The sequence below is a fragment of the Rhinolophus hipposideros genome (genome assembly GCF_964194185.1).
Source record: "Rhinolophus hipposideros genome assembly, chromosome: 14".
Taxonomy (NCBI): domain Eukaryota; kingdom Metazoa; phylum Chordata; class Mammalia; order Chiroptera; family Rhinolophidae; genus Rhinolophus; species Rhinolophus hipposideros.
The window spans coordinates 35,747,354-35,771,312 of NC_138060.1; the positions used below are offsets into that span (position 1 = coordinate 35,747,354).

Consider the following 23,959-nt stretch of genomic DNA (forward strand, 5'->3'; position numbering starts at 1 on the left):
TTCAATGGGCTGTGCTAGGCTCTGGGGATATGAAATGAACAGAATGAACACCACAGACATAACCTTGACCTTCTGGATAATATATTTCAGCAGGGAAGCATGCTTGAGCAGATAATTATAAGAGTGGTTAGTCTGATCCATGGAAAATAGAAGACCAGAGATGCTAAGTAAGTTGGTTAAGGTTGCACAGCTAATGAGAGATAGAAGACAAAACAAACTTGAAAACCATTTTACTTCCATTAAACCAGAGCTTCTCAGACTTTTTGGTCTCTGGGCCCCATTACATTTTCAAAATTTATTAAAGACTCCCAAAGAACTTTTTGTTCGAGTTAAATTGATCAACATTTACTATAGCAGAGATTAAAACAGAGTGGTTCACCCTTTGAGAACTGCGGCATTAAACCATCCTGCAAGTAGTATCATCTGTCTTAGATTCTGAACCCTAACTTGTTTTAATGACTTTTGTAGCCATCAAAGATGAGAAACTTCTCATCTCCTTCCAGACCTTTTTTTTAAAAAAAAACAACAAAAAAACAAAACAAAAAAACATGAGGACCTCTCTTAAGCCTTAGTTTGTATTTCTAGTGCTGGTGATTTCCTAAAGAAAAGGCTGACCTGCTTTGGAATTGCCTTTTTATGTGTTTATATATGGATGTATGAATTTGTGTGTTTATGATAAGGAAAATCAACAGTTAAATCGTCCATCACAGAACAAACTAAGATCTGATGGCTTTATTATTCATTGAACGACGTCTGTCCCAGCTGAGGACATTTCAAAAGATACAGTTTACAAAAGTTTGTGACATGTTTTGCCTTGAGGGTTCCTCAGGGGACACGCGGTCGCAAGGGAAGCCCACCAAGCAAGCTGAGGGATCATTCCCGCTGCCATGTTACAGGAAGAGAAGTAGATGAACGATAGACTCGAATGCTTGCATCTTTTATGTAGTGTTGGCAGCTGAATTGTGTTTAATTGTGTGCTAACGACTGAAGTACTGCCCTTTCCCATTATTTTTATTCATTATCTAATGGGAGTGAGACATGCTGGTAGATCTTTTCCTTTGGTGTGTAATGGTCCGTGGTTGTTCAGACACTGATGCTCTTTCTGGCTGCCGGTGGATGCTTTATGGCATCGTTACATTTTACTGAGTAAAATCAACCAAATCAGAGCTGACCTAACTCAATGTGGTGCTCAACGGATGATCAATGAACTCAACTCTCCCTTTATTTTTATAGAAACCAATGAACTCAGGGAGAGGCTGCAGTGAGGGTAGTGCAGTCATGTAGAGGTAGAGGATTCTTGGATGAGAAGTTGGGAAGAGGAAATCTGCCAGTCACCTGACTCTTTGGTCTTTTTGACACAAAACATCTGGATCTTTAAAACTTTAAAAGTGTTTATCCCGATGTTTGTCACACAGCACATCTCACAGCCAAAACAAATCAATCAGAGAAATGTGATGCTAGGTGATCATGTGTCATCTCCCTTAAAAGTTGAAATTTGACATGAAGCATCTCTGTTGGTTGACCTGAAGCAGCATGGATGCCTTCACATGACATCTGTGGTAAGGCCCCCGTTCCTCATCCACCCACCCTGCCCAGGGAATGGGCTCAGTGGAAGACCAGACCTGCTCACTAACACTTCGTGTCTGCCCTGTGTCCGTCTTCCCGACCAAGCTAAGCAGCCCAGCTTAGACTGGCCTCCAGCAGGAATGGATGTGAGTTACTTTCTGTGGGGATGGAATGATGAGAATCTGCCTGATATCATGGGAATATCACCTTCCCTAAGCTGAGGAGAAGAGATAATATTCAATTAGGGAGGCTTGGTACTTGGTTACTTAGATAGAAACTTCTGCCTTTGCTTGGATGGGCAGGAACAATTCTGTTTCTGATTCCCATTCCTTCCCTGTGTTGTATGAGTACTTACACTAGCTGGTTATATGGTTCACTCCCTAAGCTCCTTGTTCTGTGATTTTTCGTGTGTGTGTGTATGTGTGTATTTAACTTCTGTGATTCGAAGGAGGGTGGTAGGTGACGTAAGACCTGATTAAGGCAAACTTGAGATCTATAGCCCAAAAAGGTCATTATCAAATGAGATCCATTAGGGCAGGGGTCAGCAAAATACAGCCTGTGGGCTAAATCCAGCATGCAATCTTTTTTCTGTAAGTTAAGTTTCATTGGGACAGTGTGCCTGTTATTGCCTATTGCTGCTTTCATACTACACTGGCAGAGCTAAGTAGTTGCCTCAGAGACCGTATGGCCCACAAAGTCTGTTATCTTTGCTCTTTATAGAAAAAGTTTGCCAACTTCTGCATTTGGGGCATATCTCTATTTGGCCAGCTCCAGATAGGAAGCATACATAGAATTCAGAAAATCCAAGGGAATATTGTTCTGAAACATGGTCTATGGAACAGATATCTGATAGAATTGTGTTACTATGTGGTGTGAGGATCTTGCACATAATAGGTTCTTGTGGGATGAATGATTGTGCATTTTGAGATGGGTTTCATTTCCCCATTTATAAAATCAAAGTATCTAATTTGATCTCTAACGGTTCTTCTTGCAGGGCTGTTCTACATAATATCAGAGAGGGAGGAGGTAAAACACCCTTGGTGCCTTGCACCCCCGTCTGCCAAAAGTGACAGCTACAGCCTCTTGAGTCACCGGCAGTAAATTTCATTTAGCATCAGATGGAATTATTAGGGAGGGTCTAAAAGCATGACCATCCGCTGTCACAGTGACATCAAGTGTCTTATGTGGAGAGAAACAAGAGGATTTCAAGGTTGAAAGCATCAAAAGTTTGCTTAATGCTTGTTCTGAGTTGGTTTCTGGAGATGGGCTTGAAGATTATTCTATGTGTTCAGCAGCTCTTGGTAGAATGTTGGGCACGTGCCAGATGTGCGTAAGGTCCTGTCACTCATGTACTGAATTCAACGGTGGAAATCACATTTCTACTAGTTTCCAAAACTATTGTGCAGGAAGGAGGACAGCTATAGATTGATTACTGGGTGGGGAGTGGAAGGAGGGAGAAGTGATGGCAGTCTCCTGCCTTTTCCTCTCCTCCACCCCCAGGGAGAAACATGAGATATGTCATCCTCGGAGAAAGGTTTGTGCCCTGTGGTGTGATTTGGGGAGCTGACTCCTGATTCAAAGCATATGCCATGCCCCTGTTCAGGAACTGGAGTTCTCCTTGTCCTTCCCTGAGGAGATAGCCAGGGTTTCCATCTGCTCACAGGCTTTCCATCTCCACAGACTTGACCATGGCGTTATCATTTATTAATTCATTCATTTCGGAGGGTGACCCTCTGCCTCTGCTGAGATGTGAGCAGAGCCTCATCCTCAGGCTGCATCCGGTTTTCCTTTCACGCACTCCATCCTTTGGAGAGCTGGGGTGCAGACGGCACATCCCTGCCTGCCTCCCATCGTGGTAAGTTCCTTACTCATGGGCAGGTCGGACCGCTGAGAGCAAGCAGGACTGTGAGCAGCCCTGGGCTGAGGAGGGAGAAAGCCTGCTCAGAAGCTTGTGGCTTCCACCTGCAGGACCCAGACCACTTTTTGCCATTTGGGAAGAGAGGGGTAGGAGGGGCAGGACAGGACCTACACTGGCACGATGGAGGTGTGCCACGTTCTGACTCTTGTCCCTGTAAGCTCCACGGGTGGAAGGCGTATTGCATGGACAGACCCCCTGGTTCTCCTGGCTGAGAAGCAGAATTTGTTCCTTTCTAGGCTTTTCATTTCTGAGAGCTCCTACTTCTTAGAACTTCCGAAAGCCATTAGTCTTAGGACTAGAAGCAGAGGTTGCTTTCTGATCTGCTGAAGTATGGCTGGTGTTGCAGTTCAGGACCGTGGCATTATTGTGTTAATTGAGAGCATTAAGGCAAATTTTTCTGAACCCAGAGTTTTGCCTCGATTGTTGTTTTTTTTTAAAGTAAGTGGACAAACCATATGTAAACTTTCCCTATGCCTTTATATGTGTATTTTCATATGTCCTAATTAGTGTATATTTACCTTCATTCACCAAATTAATTTTTCTAGCTGTATTATGTTATGAACTGGTGTAGTACCGTACCTATTACTTTGAATCAAATGTATTTAAATCCTTCATCTGAAACAACTGCTCTCTGACTATTTCAGCTACTCGCTACCTAGGGCTTAGATTTCCTGTGCAATCAACGCCAAGTCTTAGAGTAGAAGTTCCTTTTCGAGACGGCACCGTGTCTGCAGGTTGGAAATGAAAATACTAATATGCAGCTTCCCAGAATTCGACATAGTTTGAAACTTTCACACACTTTCTTGCTTGCCTTCTTTGTAAATGTTGATCCTGGCACTGAGAACCTCAGAGCTTTTCCTGTTTTCTTGTTTCACAACTCCTTGGGAACGTGCAAAAGGAAAGGTAATAAAGGACAACCTTTTCAAGATAAAACAGGATTCAGAAAGGCGACAGCCACGCCATATGTGATTAACAGCTGCAGAGCCTGCATACAGCTTTTTGAAAATAAAGTGATAAAGCAGATTTTCCTATTATTTCGTGTTGCGGGGTTTGCTCAAGTGCATGACTCTGATTTTTCTAGGCTTCGTTTTATTCTGTAGCAGTAGAATCACTCTTTATGTCCCAGCAGGGCTAAAATGGGTCTTAACTTAAATATTTTACGTATGTCCCTGCTTATTCTTCCAGTAATATTTTAAGTTTCAAGACCATGATATGATATATTAAAACTATAACCTCCTCTAAAACCACTCGTTTTGTTTCTTTAGAGTGAGTTTGGACAAAAGGCAGCACATTTCCAAGCCTTGTTCATTTGGAATTGATTTACTTTAACTTTGAGCTGTGATGGTGGTGCTTAATGAAGTGTCACAAGTTTAAGTGGCCTTCGCCTGCCATCACCAGTAGGTATGAGCTGCAGGGCTGGTGGATACAGTCAGACAGACAGATAGACAGATGGGCACAAAGACTGGTTTACCTCTGAAATGAGGGGCGCAAGGGGAAGAAAGCTCCTAGTCTAAAATTTAATTGTCAACTTAGAGAAATAGGTTAATCCTAGGAAATACATTTTCATGAAATTCAGTTGTCTTTGGCAGACTAACCAAGTACTCTTTTCCTAATTGACAAACTCCTGACAACTTGCCTTGTATTGGGTGATAGTTTTAATCTTGTTTGGATCACAGTTCCTTTGGAGAATCTACTGACAGCTGTGGAAAAGTGAACATACCTGCAGACAAAAGTTTGCATCCAATCTCAGAGGTTTATGGACCTCCCTGAGGCATAGACCTTCTTCTTTTCCCATAAAGAGTCCTTTCATTTCATCTTCAATAGATGTGTTCTCCATGGCAATTTTCTTTTAAAAATATATATATATGTTCACATTTGTACTGTTGTGGTATTTCTGTTAGAAGGAAAAGGCAACAGTAGAGTTGGAGACATCTTGGGAAGCCTGAAGCTGCCTGGGATCTTTTATGGGGGTCAACACACAAAGAACTGTGTATTTGCCAAGATTTAGGCTGCAAGCTTCCTGTGTTATCCGGGGCACACTCTGAATTGCGTCTGGGTCCTAGTGGGTAGATGGAGGAGGATGATGGCAGTGCCTCAGGGGGTTGGCAGTAAGGGAGGCATGGCTGCACGCCAAGGAGTATCCTCAAAAGCACTCCCCCGCCCCACCCCATGGAGCCTCAGAGCCCTGATTCCCTGATGGGCTGCCCAAGAAGCCGGTGGAGGGAGCATGTCATGTGATGCCTTGGCACAAATAATAGGAGAAGGCCTCCCACTGCAACTCCTGGTGGAGGGCCAGTGGTGCCTCAGACTTATGCCCAGACATCCTCCAGAGCTCTAAGCCCTGGGTGAAGAAATGCAGCCTTCCTGGGGCTGACTTCCCAGGATTGGTGACACTCTACTGGCAGGAGATGGTGGGTGGTGACCAGTGAAGCAAATTGGCATTGTTGCTGGTGCATGAACAAGCCTGGAGTTAGGTGCTGGGTGGCCTGTGAGGCACCAAGAGATATTTTGGAAATAGAAAAGGAACAAGTATAAAAATGGAAGATCCAGAAGTACAAGGGTAAGACGTATCCTGCATCCTGGGCTTTCCCATTTTTTCCATCCTTCCTCCTTCCTCCCACCCTTCTATCTTTCCTTCCATTTTTCTTTCCATCCTTCCTTTCTTCATTCTGTCCTCCTCCCATCCCTTTCTCCCTCCATCTTTCCCTCTTTTTCTTTTAATCTTTCTTTTTTTCCCTTCCGTCCATTCTTCCTTTCCTTACATCCTTTTTACAATTCAGCAGACATTTTCAGGTGTCTCCTGGGTGCTGTTTTCTCTTAGCTTGTATGAAATTTTCATTCCTTCTCTGTCATAAGAGGTCTTCATGCTCCTGCAGCACATTTTCGTTCTGTGTCCCTTTTCCTCTACTCCTTCTTCCTTCCTTGTTTGTCTCTTTTAATCAACTAGCATATACTGAACACCTACCTGTGTAATTGACTGCTTTAGAGTAAAAAGCTAAAATAATGATGGGCTTCATCAAAGGTTAAAATCAAATTTAGAACTTGAGGTATGAGTATGTTAAAAGCCAAATGATAGTGTAATAGTTCCATGATATCACAAAACAAGAATGTGAGATGAAGCAAGACTGTGAGCATTATTGCCAGATAAGTGAAATGAGATACCTTTTGAGTTCAGAGAATGGAGCAATTTTTTGTGGGGTGGATGTGTTTGGAGAAATCTTATATAGAGATGGAGCATAAACTGGGGTTTCAAATAGAATTGTAATACTTGGAGAGGAAAAATAAATTTCAATCCAGAAAAGGTGACTGATGTAAGTAAAAGCTCAGTGGTATCGGTCTTTTTTGTTGTTGTTGTCTTTATTTTCCAAGGGGAAGTTCCAGGGGTACCTGTTTTCCACTCTCAGGTCTCCTTTGACTTCTTCTCCTCTTCTGGGCACTTCCATCTCCTCTCTAGTTTCAATATATGAACCCCAAACGCCATTGCTTTTCAGCTGGTGATGAGCTCAGGGAAAACATCCACTTTATCTCAGACCATACCTTGATCAGCAGTCACTTTATGCTGCACGGAAAAGCTACTTAGAATGAAAGTCTGAACTGAAAACAGAGCATTGAAATGTAATTCCCAGCTTGGTGGTTGAAATTCCAGCCTTTAATTTTTGTCAGCTCTTGGGTGAGCCAAAGCACTGCTTTTAGGGCTAATGGTAGGGCATGCTGGAGATCTCAGAGAGCCTGGAAGTCAACGATTTCGGGTGGAATTCCTAGTGTGGCTGGTTCAATATGATTGGGTCCAATCTAGGATGTAATGCCTAGCAAGTTGTTGGATTTTTGTTGTCTTTTTATTGCAGCAGCTCAGTGTTGAAAGGATCTTAGAGGTTGTTTTGCCTTTTACATTGTCTAATCCTATAGGTCAGGAAACTCTCCCATTTTTCTTGCTCATTTTCTATATATATATATATATATATATATAATATATATACATATATACATATACATTTAATTTGTGTTCTTGTATATTTTCATAGTAGGTGTGTGTTATGAGCTGAAACTAATTTATATTATTTAGTTCCAACATTCCCAGTCCATGACAGAATATTTTCAGGTGCCTGGTGAGTCCTTGCCTTGCCCAATGTCTCGGTCTTTTGTGGCAGTGACTTGAATGAAATATGACAGATACACTGTGGTGACAGCCTAGCCATGGAAGTTGAAGAGTCTAAGTTTATTCCCTCTGAGGTTGGCATTTCTCTGTGATTGTTCCATCAGATCCTTTTAAAGGCTTAGCCTCATCTGCAGCATTGCTTGGGAGATACAGGGTGGCTGGGGTCCCCTCAGCTTGTGGCCTTTTGATTTTTGATTTTTGCCCTTAAGTAAAGAAAATAATCCCTTTACCAAATATTTGCTGACTGCTCAGAATAGAATTTTCTCATTGGTACATTACAATTGATTATTGAAAAGTTCACATTCAGGAACTGTGTGTGTGTGTGTATGTGTGTGTGTGTGTGGCTGGGGTGTTAGAACAAAGGATTCCTTATCTTTCCAAGGACAGTGTAGTGACTTTTAGAGTCTATTTGATCTTTCCTTCCCTTCCTTCACCAGGTGAAACCTGGTTAACTGGGTTACCTCGTAGCAGAACAGAAGGGGGAAGATGGCCCTGGTTGTAAATGGAAGCCTCACTGTAGGCTACGTAGAGTGATATTGTCAAAGACAATTTTGAAATTTTTTATTCAACTCCCCATGATGTTTAGTGATTTGGGCCAAAGTGATACAACAAATTAAAGATAAACCAGGATCTGAGTACAGGGTCTCTGACTCTCGAAAATAATTTGGTGTACCGAATCTTTGCACCTTATTACCAAAATATGCTAGACAGAGAAAGCAAATGATAAATATTTGATCAGAGTAAATCAGTTTTGTTCCACATTTTATTAGGTTTGATTTACCAGAACTTTGAAGAAAAATTTTAAAGATGGAAGAGCAAATATTCTTCAAGACTACAGAGAGGTCTTTTACAAAGATACATAGGGTCTGTTTGAAAAATGTTCTCCATGAAGAAAAGCTATCAGGCTTATTGCGCATTACATTTTCAAAACATAATATAATGACTTTTGAAGTGTAGAATACTAAGCTAATTAAAAGCTATCCAATTGCTGGAAAACTATTAAATAACTGTTTTTCAAAAGACAGAAGCCAAGGACACGGCCCATTAAAAGACAATAGTAGCGTGGTCCGCCCGCCCGTATACCACTGGGTGCAAATCCATGTAATTAGACATTTCCTACTCCCAAATGCCAATATGAGACAAGAAAAAGAGAGATTAAAATAGCCTCTAAATCAAAAAAATTTTCAGAATAAAAGAAAATAAAAATAATCCATTGAGGAAGGAAAAACCAAGTGGTCTATTGGATAAAGTCATTGTTTCTAGCCCCTTCCTCTTCCTCCTCAGCTGCCCCTGGCCCTTACCCCAATTCAGAATACCTGGGAAATTCAGAATACCTGACTCTGCACTCCCCAGAAGCAGGCTCTGGGAAGATGGGGACAGTGTGTGTGTGTGTGTGTGTGTGTGTGTGGGTGTGGGCGGGAGGGGGGGATTGCCCTGGGGCTATTTTCTCCACCCTGTGGTGCCCAGAGAGACCACCATTCCCAGCTGTAGGTATATTTCCAGGGTCTTCCAGCCTGAGGCTACTGAAGAAGGGGCTTTTGTTTTTTTATTTTCATTTTTCAATTACAGTTGACTTTCATATATTAGTTTCAGATATACAGCATAGTGGTTAGGCGTTTATATAATTTATCTACTACTCACCTGGCACCGTCCATAGTTATTACAATGTCATTGACTGTATTCATAGAGCTGCAGACTTGTCTTCTTGTAGCTGTTCCAATCGCAGCCACCACTCTTAGAGCCCAGCTCCCCTCTGAGAGCCCTCAAGACAGGACAGTGTGCCCCCCTCAGGAGAGAGCAGTGCAGAATGAGTTTACAGGCAATCACGCACAGTTTGGCTGAGCTTCAACTCAGACCTCGTCCTTTGTTTCCTACCTTTCCTACCTCTACTAGTGAGAGTCACTCCTGTCATCGACCACAAACATTTATTGATCACCTGTATTGGTTGCATTATTAAAAGTTGTCTTACATAGAAGTTAAGAGCCCTGGTTCTGGAGCTGGGATACCTGGGTTCAATTCTAGCCTCCACCTCATACAGCTACGTGATTTGGGGCAAGTTACTCAACCTTTCTGTGCCCCAATTCCATCATTTGTCAATATGGAATAATAATAACAACGGGTCCCAATGTACAGGTTGTGAGGTTATTAAATGAGAAGGGTCTTAACACACTTTGAATAGTGCTTGGCATAAAATAATTGTTCCTCGAATGGTAGTGATTATTATTATTCTAACCCATCAGGACACTGGGCAAGGGTGTAATAATAATGAGAAGTGCAAAATCCAGTCCCTGCCCTGGAGAACCTGAATATTTTCAGTTATGAAGAAGGAAGTTGGTATTGTGCTGTGCTCTCTAGCAAAGGATGAGTTATTATATCAGAGGATTATCAACACCTCTTGCCCGTCACTGTCTGGCATGGAGGCTCCCTGTTTCCTGAGAAAAGGAAAGGCCTCTAGTCGTGTTAATGCCCCCCAGATCTTACTGAGGTCTCTGAGAAATGCTGTCTAGGTTTCATTCACTCTTTAAAAAACAAAACAAACACACAGACAAACAAACAACAACAACGACCAAAAACACCCCTGGTCTATAGACATTAGTCCATATAATTGCCTAAAGAATGCAAAACACATGAATCATTAAACATGCTATTGTTACCGAGGCCTATTTTGTGGTTGTGTCCTTTTGGTATCCTGGGAAAATGTAAAGGAGGGAGCACTGTGGTTTGCAGAATCTTATACCAATTTATTAACCTCGTGATGCCCAGACAAATGCCATGGGAATTAGCATTTAGGGCTTCTCTTAGAATGAGGCATTCGTGCTCCAACTAAGTCCCTTCTCTTGCTGCATGATGCCAGTCCTCTCTGATTAATCCTCTTCCCAGCTAGAGGACAATCTATTATCAAAGGAAGGATTTCTCACCATTGCTTTCTTAGCTCCTAATTTCTGTTTGTCCAGGAGCATCATCTCTTGGTAGCTTTCATAGCCTGTGTCAATGAGCTGGGCCTCAGGTTCTGCCCACCTCGTGCCCAGCACCACCTAGAGCAGGGGTCAGCAAGCTGAGGCCAATGAACCCAATCTAACCTATAAACAGTTTTTATAAACAAAGCTTTATTGGAACACAGCCACACCCATGATTTACATATTGTCTATGGCTGCTTTTGTGCTACAATGGCAGAGTTGAGTAGTTGTGACAGAGACCCTATGGCCTACAAAACCTACGATAGGGGCTGTTCACCTCTATAGAAAAAGTCTGCTGACTTTTGACCTAAAAATTAGACTTAAGGAAGAGGGGGAAATCCTCCAAAGGCAATATAGGGAAGCAGAACTCACCAGCTGGTTCTACAGGTAGGGAAATACGGATAAGAAAGGATAATTAGGTAAGTAAGAAAGTTGCCTGTAGAACAAAGGGGCTGAAGTAGTAATGAACTGTTTTGATATAGGCTGCTGTTGCTTAAGCTGTAGTATACAATAACTCCTCTAATTTCTATTGAAGTTGCCCCTAATAATGGGCCATGTTTTTCTCATCACAAAAGTCATATGAAATACTCCAGTCATAGGAAATTTAATAGGTTTCTTTGAAACGATCCCCTGTTGTCCCCTAGCTGTCCCTTGCTGGCTTTTAGAATTTTAAAACCAAACCATCCTTTGGGATATGACCTTACCTTTTTCAGTGATGATTCTGAATTGAGTGATTTGGTTTTCCCTCCCTGGCTACCAGAGGCCCCCTCACTTTTTTGAATGTACTGAGTTTTTCTGGGCTACATGTTATGTGTGAAATATCCCCAAGGGACCCACATCACACAGGTTGTCTGCTTTTCCCCTTTCTGTCATTTAAGGAGCCAAAAGGAAGACGGAATGTGAAATCCAGGCTTTTGGGTCAATGACTCTTGCTTTGCAAGGACAGCAAAGAGTTCAGGAGCCACTCATTTTCCATGTACAAGTGATTCCATCTGTACTAAGAAGTTGTCAGTCTGATCTCAGCTCTGTGACAATTCATTTTTGTGACTTTGAGCAAACCCTTTCCTAGAGTTTCTGTGCAGGATTGTTTGGTGCACAATGCAGCCTGTCTGTTGGCCTGACATCCAGACCACTGTCACTCAGACTATTCACTCTGGCTCAGGACTGTCTCCATCCAGATGGGCGCTGTTTCTAATTTGTACAAAGGTACCTTATGAGCTAGTAGCAGTCCCATCCCTTCCTTTCTCTGAGCTTCAGTTTCATCGGCTAAGGGAAACTGAGCTTGAGGGTTTCCAAAGCATCTCCTAGCTCTTTGATTGAAGGCCTTTTGAGGCTGTTTGTATGGCAGCCAAGCAGTTCTCTTCACACTCTGTGGTGCCCTCCTGCCTGGAGTGCCTTTGAAGCCAGCAGGGAAAGCCATGTGCCAGGAAATCCATGGGGCTTGGGGAGAGGAGAGCTCCTGGGATGCTCTGAGGACTGGAAGAAACAGTGTCCAGGCAAATGGCAGCTATGGCAGGTCAGAGGGGTGTTAGACCGAAGGCTGGCGTGCCTCATTCTGGCCGGATTTTGCTAAGCCCTGGAACAGCAGAGAGAGGCCAGAGCCGCTTTGGCTCCCTGTACAAGGAGAACAGTGATGTGTGCCTAAGTATCAGGTACTGACACTCTTTTCTCCCTAACCAGACCATCACTGGGGTCATGCTTGGCTTTTGACAATAAAGACCTGGACACAACAGTGACCACATACCTGGGCTGAGAAAAAGGACATAAGGATTAGGGGAGGCCATGGGTATGAGTACACAGTGGGGAGGCTCACTGGAGCCAAAGAACCCTCTGAGGAACGAGGCAAGGGATCTGGGCATCCTTGAGATCTTTCACACGCCCTCAGATTCCCAGAGTACTTGGTGTATTTCTCTTCAAGCCCTGTTTTGTTCTTTGACCCACTTTGTCGAGCCCTCAGTTATTTGTAGCTGTGTGTAAACACAGTGCTACATGCTTTCTTATCATCATCATCTCATCTAATTTAAACCTCGCAAGGTTAGGTGTAGCCGGTCTACGTTTGGCAGAAGAGGAAACCGGGGCTCACTGAAGTTCGATAACGTGTTCCAGGCCACAAAGCTAGAAAGTTCTGCACCTACAATTCAAACCCAGACCTTACACCCAGATGCTACTGCGCTTACATGCTCCTCCCAGATGCCTCCCCACACTGCCTTGAATGTGGCTAATTTAATTACTAGGACGATGAAGTTGCAGGGGAGGAGGGAGTTTTCTTACCTTTTCAGTTAACATAACCCAGGCATTGTCAACCTTGGAACTCTTGACATTTGGGGCCAGAGAATTCTTTCTTGTGGGGGACTATCCTGCACATTGTAGGATGTTTAGCAGCATCTCTGGTTTCTACCCACTAGGTGCCAGTAGCACCCTCATCTCCACCCAGTTGTGACAACCCCGAATATCTCCCGAGTTTGCTAAATACCCCCAGGAGACAAAATTGCCCCTGGTGGAGTAAGAATCCCTGACGTAAACGAATGTTAATTTGCCATGAAAGAAAAAAACAAACAAAAACTCTCTGCATATGTAATTTCTTTATTATTTCCCTTTTTCTTTTGCACCCAGATTCTCTTAATGACTTGGGCCCTTCTAACTGCCTGGCTGATATCCTGAACTGTGCTCACCTCGTAGGCATCTCCCCAAACTTCCCAGACAGCCTCTCTTGGAGCCTGGAGTCTCCTGGGGAACTAGTAGGAGCCAACCAGCTATGAAAACAATGCGCTTTTCCTTGTGCTAAATGCCTCTGCTCAGGCTGTAAAATGCTTCAGTGGCGTGAACATATGGTGTCAACATGGCCTCTGTAAACCACGCTGGGCTCCTAACAAGCATGGAGGGAAGGGGACAGGCTGTTCGGAGCTCCGGAAGCTCATAGAACAGGACCTACTCAGCCGCAGGAGCAGGTGGGCTGGGGTTCCTCAGGGATCTCGACGCCACATAGGCCAAGGCTTTGCAGGGAAGAGGGCTGGTGTCTTTAAGGCACTGCATTTGTTCTTTAATAAGACCTTGACATGTGTCACAGAGAAAGACGTAGATCAGCCATGTGGCTCAGCGACAACACTTAACTTCTGGCTCCAGGCGAGCATCCCGCTGAGCTACACCTTCCATTAGGTACGAGGATGTGGGCAGCTCAGCAGTGACCCACTGCATCCTGCCTGCACAGCCTCCTGAGGGTGGAGCCCGTCGTTTTGAGAGTTCTGGGGCAACAAACCACCTTGGATAGTGGTCACAGAGCAGGTGTCTGAGTTTAATAATCCCACGATGCAGAAAGTTAGAGAAGTCATTGGCATAATTTACTGGAAAAGTGACTGCCCGTGAATTCTCATAATTATGCCTGGAGCGAGATATCTCCCTCCTGGGCGATGTCATCATGGGGATTGATAATGGATTTTTTTCAAATGGGTTTTTCCAAAAGAACATAAGTTTTTGGAGCTAAATAAAGTCCCCAGGAAATATCTGTAGAAGTTCAGGTCAGTGCACTGTTCTTAAGGAAAGGATTGATAAGCGTACCCTGAACCGTAGACAGTGGGGGTGTACACATGCCTATGTGCCTAGGTACACATATGTTCTTTTCTCCACATGGAAAGATCATGGGGCTTAAAAAGCCAGATGAGTCTGTTTCAAACTCCAGTTTAGTCATTTTTCACAGGTAAGGCATGGATGAATTACTTAAGGTCTCTGAGCCCGTTTGCTTGTCCTTAAAAAGGGAATAATAGTACCCATGTCATGGCACTGTTGTGCAGGTTAGAGATAATGTATTTGACGTTACAAAGCATAGAAGGTTCTGGATAAATGGCATTATTATTATTACCACAATTGTCTATGGATTTTTAAGTAAAACAGATACCAAATCTGAGATGGAGCTGATGTTCTTAGAGTACTCTTTAGTAATTAGGCTGTTACACCGGATACCCCACTTCTCTCTTAGGACTGGATATAAATGTTTTCCATTTGAAAATACTTTCTTTCAATTCTCCTTCAATATGGAATGATAAATCATCTTTCAGGAATATGAATTATTTTCATATAACGCCTCCCAAGGCTCTAAGTCATTCCATAAGCATTTATGAAGCACCTACTATGTGCAGACACTGATCGAGGGGTTAGGGACTCAATAATGAAAACAGACTCCTGCTCGCTGCTATTTTACATGCCAAGGCTGCTCTAGCCATGTCTCCAGGAAAGATGTATGTCCTTCAGTATTGGAGATATCCATTGTGAACAGACTTTGTTCCACATCTGTACTGGGTGCTTAGTGATGAGGACATAGTGATGAACATCAGCTCTGGAATGTGGCAGTATGGTTGGTGTGTTGGATAACTGATACATGAATAATTGACTGTGAGACAGGAAATATAAAATGATGACAGGTATCATGGAATCCAAAAATTGATTTAGAATACATTCATGAATAAATAATTTATTAAATCTTATTAAGGGAAGTTGACACCATAGTGCCTGGGACATAGTTTGTGAATGTTGGAATGAATGAACTGTTGAATGAAGGAAAGGGCTACCATGTATGGTTGTGCAGGTTCCACACTGCACAACTTCAAGGCATGCTATTCAAATCATGGGGATACTGTTCCACCTGTGTGATAATGTGCAGTGACTCTGCCAAGTGCTTCACACACACAATCTCATTGAATCCTTACAACACTCCGCTATTTAAGTTGTGTTCTCCCCATTTTGCAGAAGGGGATTTGGGACTCAGTGAGGTTGTTACCTGCCTAGGTTAACTATGTGAGTCCGTGGGGGGGGGCAGGGGACTGTTGGAATGCAGACCCCTTTGACTGCAGAGTCTCTGCTTGGAGAAGAAAACAGTCTCTTGAAAATTAAACTTTATGGTTTGGGTTTTGTATTTTCTTTGAACCAAATGCTTAGGTCTCTGGGGTTAAAAAGGAGAAGTAAAGACACTGAAATGATAACTTTTCATTCATGAAGGTCCTGGGCTTCCAATCAGAAACTCTGTAAGCCGCTTGCCATATTTTCTCCCATCTGACCGCATCATACCCTTTGCTCTTCTTCCTCCTCTCAAGAGAATCCTGGATCAAAGACCCCAGAAAAACCCACGTGGTAGAGAAGGTGGGCATACCATATGTATTATTAACAAAAAATAAAAGGTAACAGCCCTGGACCAGCTGAAGGGAGGGGATGTTACTGTAGGAGCTATTATTGTAGTATACCAGCAGCTTCTTGGTGGGGAGATTACACCCAGCTCTGATGTGCTGTTTTTTTTATAACTCATTTTTAGTATTGTTCCATCCTTGAGTCATCAGTGAACTGTCCCGCTGACATCTTGGCACTTCATGCCCCTGTGTGACCTTAGAAATCCACAGGAGTTGGGGTTGACTGACCGCTCCTGATAGCTCGTGGCTCGTAAAGGCAATTTATTTTTCAATCAACTTTTTAATACAACAGCTCAGCCCAGAGAACTACAAAAGGTGAAAGAAAAATTATGTCAGGTTAACAAAAATGGTGAATAACAATGAATACAATTTTAAGGTTTCAGGAAATGGAGGATTGTGAGTTACATGACTTTGGGAGAGGATGGCAGTATCACTGCTTTGGAAACATCCTACTTCTTATGCTCTATACTTCTGTGTGAATTTCAGAGCCTGTGCGATATTTTGAGATAATCTACTCACAGTTGTAAACAGGCTTTACATCTTTTGTTCTGTATATCTTTCTTAAAGAAAGAAGGGGAGGAGTGAGGAAAAAAATTATATTTCTGAGTTATACACTTGATCTCCAAGGATCCTGAAAGGAAGGTATTATTATCTCAATTATATTGATGATGAAATTGAGGTCTTCAGAAGTCTCATAGCCCAGGATGTGTGTTTAAGATTTTCATCTCTGGACTGTCTACTGCATAGTGCATGCTCTTTCTACAATATTGTATATTTTGACACTCACGAGAGCCCACTTTCCTTAAATAGACCGAGGAACAATTCTGTGTTAATAATAATATCCTCTACAGGTAAATAAAAAACAATCATAACAGGTATTTAACGAGTGATTACTCGGTGTTAAGCATTGTGCTAGATGTTATATACTCACAGCACCTCCGTGAGGAAAGTACTGTTTTTATCCCCACTTGAAAATGGTGTCTCAGGAAGGTAAATGCCCTCCTCAAAGTCACACAGCTGTTACAAGTGCCCCATCTTTGTATTCTTGTGGTTTTCTTCTCTGTTAGACTTTAAACTTCTAGAAGGCAGGGACTGTCCCTAATTAATTTGTTCCTTCCTAGAAGTCTCTGCAAAGTGGTTTTCCCATAGTAGGTGTCTACTAGACATTTGAATGGATAAATGTCAACTAACCCTGGAGTCTACCCTCCTTGATCTGTGCTTTTGGTCCCTTACACATTCTGACCAACCCTGTTTTATCAAGTGGACAGATGGGGGAAGAAGGGTGTGTTAACAGATTGTTGTCTTTCTTCTGTAAAGCATAGCAACATACAGCTAGCTATCTTGTATATATGATAGCAATGGTATATCCAATCATTTTTTTTTTTTTTTTGGTAACTATATCAGGATAAGATAGGTTATGTTAACTTGATGAGTAATCCCAGTGGCTTTAGTACTACTGAGCAGCTCTCTGGAGCCATTGTATCCCATTATTAGTGGTCCAATATACTGCCTTGATCTTTGGCTCTGTCATCTCAACACAAGGCCTCCTTCCTAGCCACCACAGTAGGGCAAATAGATGCTGGGACTGTCTTGCATTGATCTTTGAAGAAATACACATCACTTCTGGTCACATCCTAGTAGCTGAAATTAATCATATGCCCCCCAGACGGCAAAGAATGTGGAGAAAAGGAATTCTCCCTTGTGCCCAGATGGAGAGTAAAATTAGATATAAGTGAGTTACAGAAGACTCTACCCCAGTGGTATTGATTCTTCATTTTATTCCTACTGCTGAGTCATAGAAAGAATTAAAGGTGACAGTTATAATACCATGATATTTGAAGTTTCTGTATGTTGCCTATGACAATAGCTGTATTTTTTTTAAGGATAAGGTATTTCTTCTAGTCCATCAAGAATGTCGTAGTCCAGGAAATTGTTCTATTTTCTTGATAGTGTATCAAACGATGGCTTAACTGGTGTTCTTGCTTTATTTTTTAATGTCAGTGTAAAAATATTTTCCAACAGATTGTTAAAGTTCTTCACAAAACAATGCTAAGTGAGCTTAACAATATAAAACTATATACATATGATCCCAAATTTCTGTCTCTGTCTCTGATAATTGTTCTCTGTGTCTCTGTCTCTCTCTTGACACACACACACACACACACACACACACACACACACACACACACCCCATACTGGAAATCAAACATCAAAATATTAACAGCTATAATCTCTGAACTTAATGGTTACTTTTAATGTCTTCTCTATACTTTTTTGAACTTTATTAAAAAATTTATACTAAGATATCCATTTGAAAAATTAACTTGTTTTGCTTAGATAGGTTATCAGAAAAATATAATCTATATATAAATATAGACATAGAATGGATATTTAAAAGTATTTATATATTGTTTATAATTCTGTCTCACAGAATAGAATTAAATGGTGCTCATTATAGATGATTCCCTCACTCTGTTTCCTTTTTGAAGTTATTTAGAGCTTGGAAACAATGTTGAGAGAAGGGTGTGAAAAGTAGGAGGGGAGAGAGATGCCATTCAGAGATGAAGGGACAATCATTTCCATCATGAAATCCAATTTAATTAGGGTCAGCCAGTCCTTGCATTGCTGTACCCTTGTACTCTTCCAGGTTAGTTAATTTGGTTTCCTCTGATGAATGTCATCTTGCAATTAAAATGCTGGTACCAGCAAGTTTCAGCATCTCAGTTTCCATGGCCCCTCGCTGGCAGCAGCCTTGTCTTTGTAATCAGGACCTGTAAAACTCTCTTCTATCAAATATCTTTGTATTTTCCCAGATCCCAATAAACTTGGATGGAGAATTAGTTGAATTTTAATTTAGTTACTTGCCTCTTAAGGAAATGTGTTAGAAACATGGCGTTAGGATGGTTTGCACGGTGCAAAGAGGATTGAGATCTGATTCCCACGAACTCTTACCCCATTGTTGAGTGCTCAAGGTACGCAGAAGGCCTGCCATCCAGAAGCAGGAGGTGAGGATGGCTTCCCTTGGAAGGAGGAGAGAGAGGGCTCCGTGGCTGTGGAGGCCATCATATGCCCTGCTGCCTGAGTCGTGAGAGGAGGGAGATCTGAGCTCCACTGAACTCCCCGGGAACAAATTATCTAGACAAGGTGGTGAGGTCTGCAGAGTGTGAGCTGACCGGTGGGGAACTTTATGAAGAGGCTGATCAGATTGACAGCTCAAAGCCCCTGACCAGAGATAATCATTCAAAATTGACTGAGAAGTTGTTCTTTGTGACAGATGACCGTAGTCCTCCCTCTCTTATCTCCTTAACTGCGTAGAGTCCCTCAAGCAGCAGCCATAATGCCAAGCAGCAGCCGTAATATGTGAGCCAGGTGGATGCATGGGCTTACAGTGTAGCATGTGTGTTCACCACATGCAGCTGGCAGTGCTGGCTAACCCAGCAGGCTGTGTCCATGAAGATGAGCTCCATTCCGAACCCACAGCTTGCTCATTGAACTCAGTGCTCCATGAGCCCCGCCGGGCATACAGGTCACCTGTGGATCTTGCTAAAATGTGGATTCTGTCTCAGTAGGTCTGGAGTTGGGTCTGAGATCCTGTATTTCAACAAGTTTCCAGGAGGTGCTGAGACTGATGATTGCAGGGCCGCACTTTGAGTATGGAGGATTTAATTTGACAGCTCTTGTCTTCATTGAAATCATCAGCTTATCAGGATATTGGCCAAACTTGACTTCTTGATACGTTCCTTTATTTGTTCATTTTTTATTAAAATTTATTGGGGTGACAGTGGTCAACAAAACTACATAGGTTTCAAGTGTACAATTCTGTAATGCATCATCTATATATCACATTGTGTGTTCACCACCCAGAGTCAGTTCTCCTTCTATCACCATGTATTTGACCCCCTTTACCCTCATCTACCCCCCACCCACTTACCCTCTGGCAACTACTAAGCTGTTGTCTGTGTCTATGAATTTTTGTTTCTTTATATGTTTGTCTTGTCCTGTCCCTTTGTTGCTTTCAGTTTTATATCCCCCATATGAGTGAAATCATATGGTTCTTGACTTTTTCTTCCTGACTTATTTCGCTTAGCATAATAATCTCAAGATCCATCCATGTTGTTGCAAATGGCACTATTTTATCTTTTCTTATGGCAGAGTACTATTCCATTGTGTATATATACCACATTTTATTTATCCAATCATCTATCAAAGGACTCTTTGGTTGCTTCCATATCTTGGCCACTGTAAATAATGCTGCAATGAACATTTTTATTTATTTCAAAGGATGATTGCCTTAATATAGCCTTTGATATGCAAATAACTCTTAAAAGGATTGATTCATGGTTGGGTTTTTATTTTATTTTATTTTTAAAGTTGGGAATAGAAGTATTCAAATGGGCACCATGAGTTGATTTTCTGCAGGCTTATCAGAAACATACCTCCTCTCATGAACCTTACACCCCTAATTTCTTAAACTGTAAGCTTCTGGGGGACAAAGGCCAATGCTTTGTGCAGAGGAGCTGAATAAAGACTTTCTTGTCATATTCCACATTTTTTAATGTGAACTAACTTGGCAAAAAGTGAAAATAATACAAAAGTTAAATGTGGCAAGAAAAATGGAAGCAGTTCCTCTGGAACTTCATTGCCTGTATCAGAATTGCTGAAACGAGAGTATCGCGAAAGTGACAAAGTGAGCTACACATTAACGAGAACTTTGGTCCCTGTCATTTGCTTTTTCTCCCTAGGCCCCTCTGAGGCTTTCTGCCAAGGCATAGGTTGAATTGAATGTCCCCATTTCTGCAGCAGTTGGTCTTTGGCTTTTTGAGACTGTTCTGAATGCCGTGGTGTGCTACTGAGAGGATGAATGGGGCAAATAAGAGAAGCCAAGGAAGCAGCCACGGGACGCTGTTGCCACAGGGGGTGTGGGTGCCAGAGGTGATGACCAGATTGGCAGCCTAACCGACTTTTATTAGCAGACACTGATGTATCTGTAGTGCTAGCCTTCAGAAAGGAGCTCAGGACTCACTGGGAACAACATCATCTGGTGAGGGGTCACAAATGGGAAAAAAATTCTATTCAGCAGCAGCTGATCTAGGAAAGTTAAAAAAATGAATTCAGTTGCATTTTGGGTTACTAGCATTAATATCAAGTGATTGTTTTGCTATGGGCAAGCCTTAAATAACTTTCTGTCATTTGAAGGGACTCAATGGTGTGACCCACGGATATGGATTTTAGCCTCAGTTCAGCCTTTGAGTCTCTGGATGTTCTCATTTGTGGAGTGCATGGAAACAGGAAGGCTTAACATCCATCTTCTATCCACTTCACACAGGCATGGAGCTGTCTTTACAAATTGCTGAATCACATACTCAGTATAGATGGAATTTCTTTTTTTCTTTTTTTCTTTTTTTTTGAATGCTAAGAACTACAAGGCTCCAGGTATTTCTTTTCTTGAATATTTTTTAATTTTTTAATTACAGTTGACATACAATATTATATTAGTTTCGGGTGTACAGCATAGTGATTAGATGATTATCTGACTTACAAAGTGATTCCCCCCGAGAAGTCTCATCTGACACCCTACATAGTTATTACAGTATTATTGACTGTATTCTGTACGTTGTAATTTACATCCTAGTAACTGTTTTTATAACTGGCTATTTGTACTTCTTAATCCCTTCCCCCTTTTCACCCATTTCCCAACCCTCTACCCATCTGGCAACCATCAAAATGTTTACTGTATCTCTGAGTTCGTTTTTGTTTTGTTTGTTGGTTTATTTTGTTCTTTAGATCCCACATAAAAATGAAATCATATGGTATTTGTCTTTCTCTGTCTGACTTATTTCCCTTAGCATAATACCCTCTAGTTCCATCCATGTTGTTACAAATGGAAAAATTTCATTCTTTTTTATGGCTGAGTAATATATATATATATATATATATATATATATATATATATATATATATATATATATCTATCTATCTCACATCTCTATGCATTCATCTATTGATGGACACTTACGTTACTTCCACATCTTGGCTATTGAAAATAATGCTGACATGAACATAGGGGTGCATATGTCTTTTCAAACTATGTTTTGGGTTTCTTTGGATTAATACCTGGAAGTGAAATTGCTGGGTTCTTCTTTGTCTCTTATTATAGCCTTTTTAATAACATTTATTTTGTCTAAGTATTGCTACCCCAGCTTTTGTTTGTTTCCATTTTCAAGAAATATCTTTTTCCATGTCTTTCCTTTCAGTCTGTGTGTGTCTTTCAGTCTGACTTGAGTCTCTTGTAGGCAGTATGTGTAAGAGTCTTGTTTTCTTATCCATTCAGCCCTCCTATGTCTTTTGAGTGGAACATTTAATCCATTTACATTTAAGCTAATATTGACAGGTATGGAGTTATTGCCATTTTATTGATATTTTTGATTTTTTTCTTCTCTTCCTCTTTCTCCTCCTCCTTTCTTCTCCTTTGTTTATCAAGAAGTCCCTCTAACATTTCTTGTAATACTGGATTGGTGCTGAACTCCTTTAGCTTTTTCTTGCCTAGGAAGGTTCCAGGTATTTCTTATAGCCCAGGTCAGTAGGCTTTGAGTTTCTGCTTTTAATAGTTGCTACATCATATTTGTGATATATTTACAGTTTTCATTTGCAAACAGATTGGCTTTATCATGTCATCTGTAGTATATTGATTAAAGCAACCACATTGCTGACATTATTCACTCATACTTGGATAAGATTTCCTCTCTGCCCCTTTAAGAAAGTGTTTTATTTTGTTCTTCTGAGTTAAGATGAATCATAATCCTGATCTATTCAAATCACATAATCTTTTGGTGACCTAATTGACCTTCTTGTTCTCTAGCCAGCAAAAAAGTCACTTGATAATCATGATTCAGGTGACTTTGCTTTGCTTTCTCAATCAGGTTCTAATATTCAAAACCTTAAACTTCTATTTCCTTGTGATGCGTGCATCCACAAAGCAAAGAACAGACAGATTCTAATTGTACATTAAAGCTACTTTGTTCTGACATGATCGTGACTAATTTTACTGAGGGTTGTTTTGAGTAGATCAAGGCTGTCTAGTCAACATTTCTGTGTCCTATTTCCTCATCTGTAAAATACGTGTGATTTATAATACACAGCTCATAGGGTTGCTGATTTCAGGGATTATGTGAGATAGTAATGTATTATCCATTTTTTGTTGTTTAAATATTTGAAATGCTGCTGCCTCAGAACTTCTGCATTTGTTCATTCTGTCTGGAATGTTCTGTCTTCAGTTCCCCAAAGCACCAGCTCTCTAATTCCTTTATGGTTTTACTTCAATATTCCCTTCTCAACCAGAATTTCCCTCATCTAAAAATTTACCTCCCCCTTAACACTTTATATCTTTGTTCCCTACTTTGTTCTTTGTCTTAACTCTTATCTGTCTAATAAACTGATATTTTATTTATTTATCTTCTTTATTGACTGTCATTCCCTCCTCCCAATCTATTAGAATGTAAGATCTATTAAGTAAAATAAATTTGTACCCTATTTTATCCCTAGTACCTGGAAGTACAATAAATGTTTGTTCACCTAATATATTGTACTTAGCTCAGCTCTGCACATAATAAGTGCTTAATAAACATCACATTGTGACCCAGAGACCTCATACTGCCGTCTCACTACTTATTATCTAGATGCTACAGGTGAATCCGATTTCATCTGTCTTTCTGGACCTACTCAGATGTCTCTTTGCTAGTCACTTTCTTGTTTAAATCCCATTTTTATAATAGCATTATCTTTTTATCTCTTCTAGCTTGTTCTCTAATTATTTCATATGAGTTGGGCCAATCTCCTCAACTATTTTTGCAAGCTTCTTATTAGAAACTTGCAAAAGTAACTCATAGTTTTTTCCCTATTTCCTTCCACATAGTGCCAGGGGCATAATGAGTGTTCATTGAATATTGTTGCATCAATCCTCATTGAGGAAATACTGTGTGACTACAGAATTTATCATTGACTGACTAGAAACCATGAAACCAATTGAACAGAGGAAAAGAAGTATCATTTTCAACCAAAAAAATACATTAGTGAAATACATTTACTTGTGTGACTTATTTGACCAATACTTATCTCCATCACGTTAGGGTGCTCTAGTACAATGGCCTTCTTCTTTTCTTTCCCTACCTTTTATTATGAAAAAATTTAA

The 23,959-nt window shown here is 41.2% G+C and overlaps 1 protein-coding gene across 4 annotated transcripts in view; it reads left to right on the forward strand.

Annotated features, from left to right (window-relative positions):
- Positions 1-23,959, forward strand: part of CPNE4 (copine 4) — a 389,988-nt gene that overhangs the window by 11,542 nt on the left and 354,487 nt on the right. Inside the window, exon 1 of one of the 4 annotated variants that reach the window (XM_081072343.1) lies at positions 5,894-6,044. The exons of the other annotated variants lie outside the window; for them this stretch is intronic. Coding sequence (XP_080928469.1) covers positions 6,022-6,044 — 23 coding nt within the window. The 5' untranslated portion in view covers positions 5,894-6,021. Of the gene's footprint in view, positions 1-5,893; positions 6,045-23,959 lie in introns of those variants that run through there. 4 annotated transcript variants of the gene reach the window in all.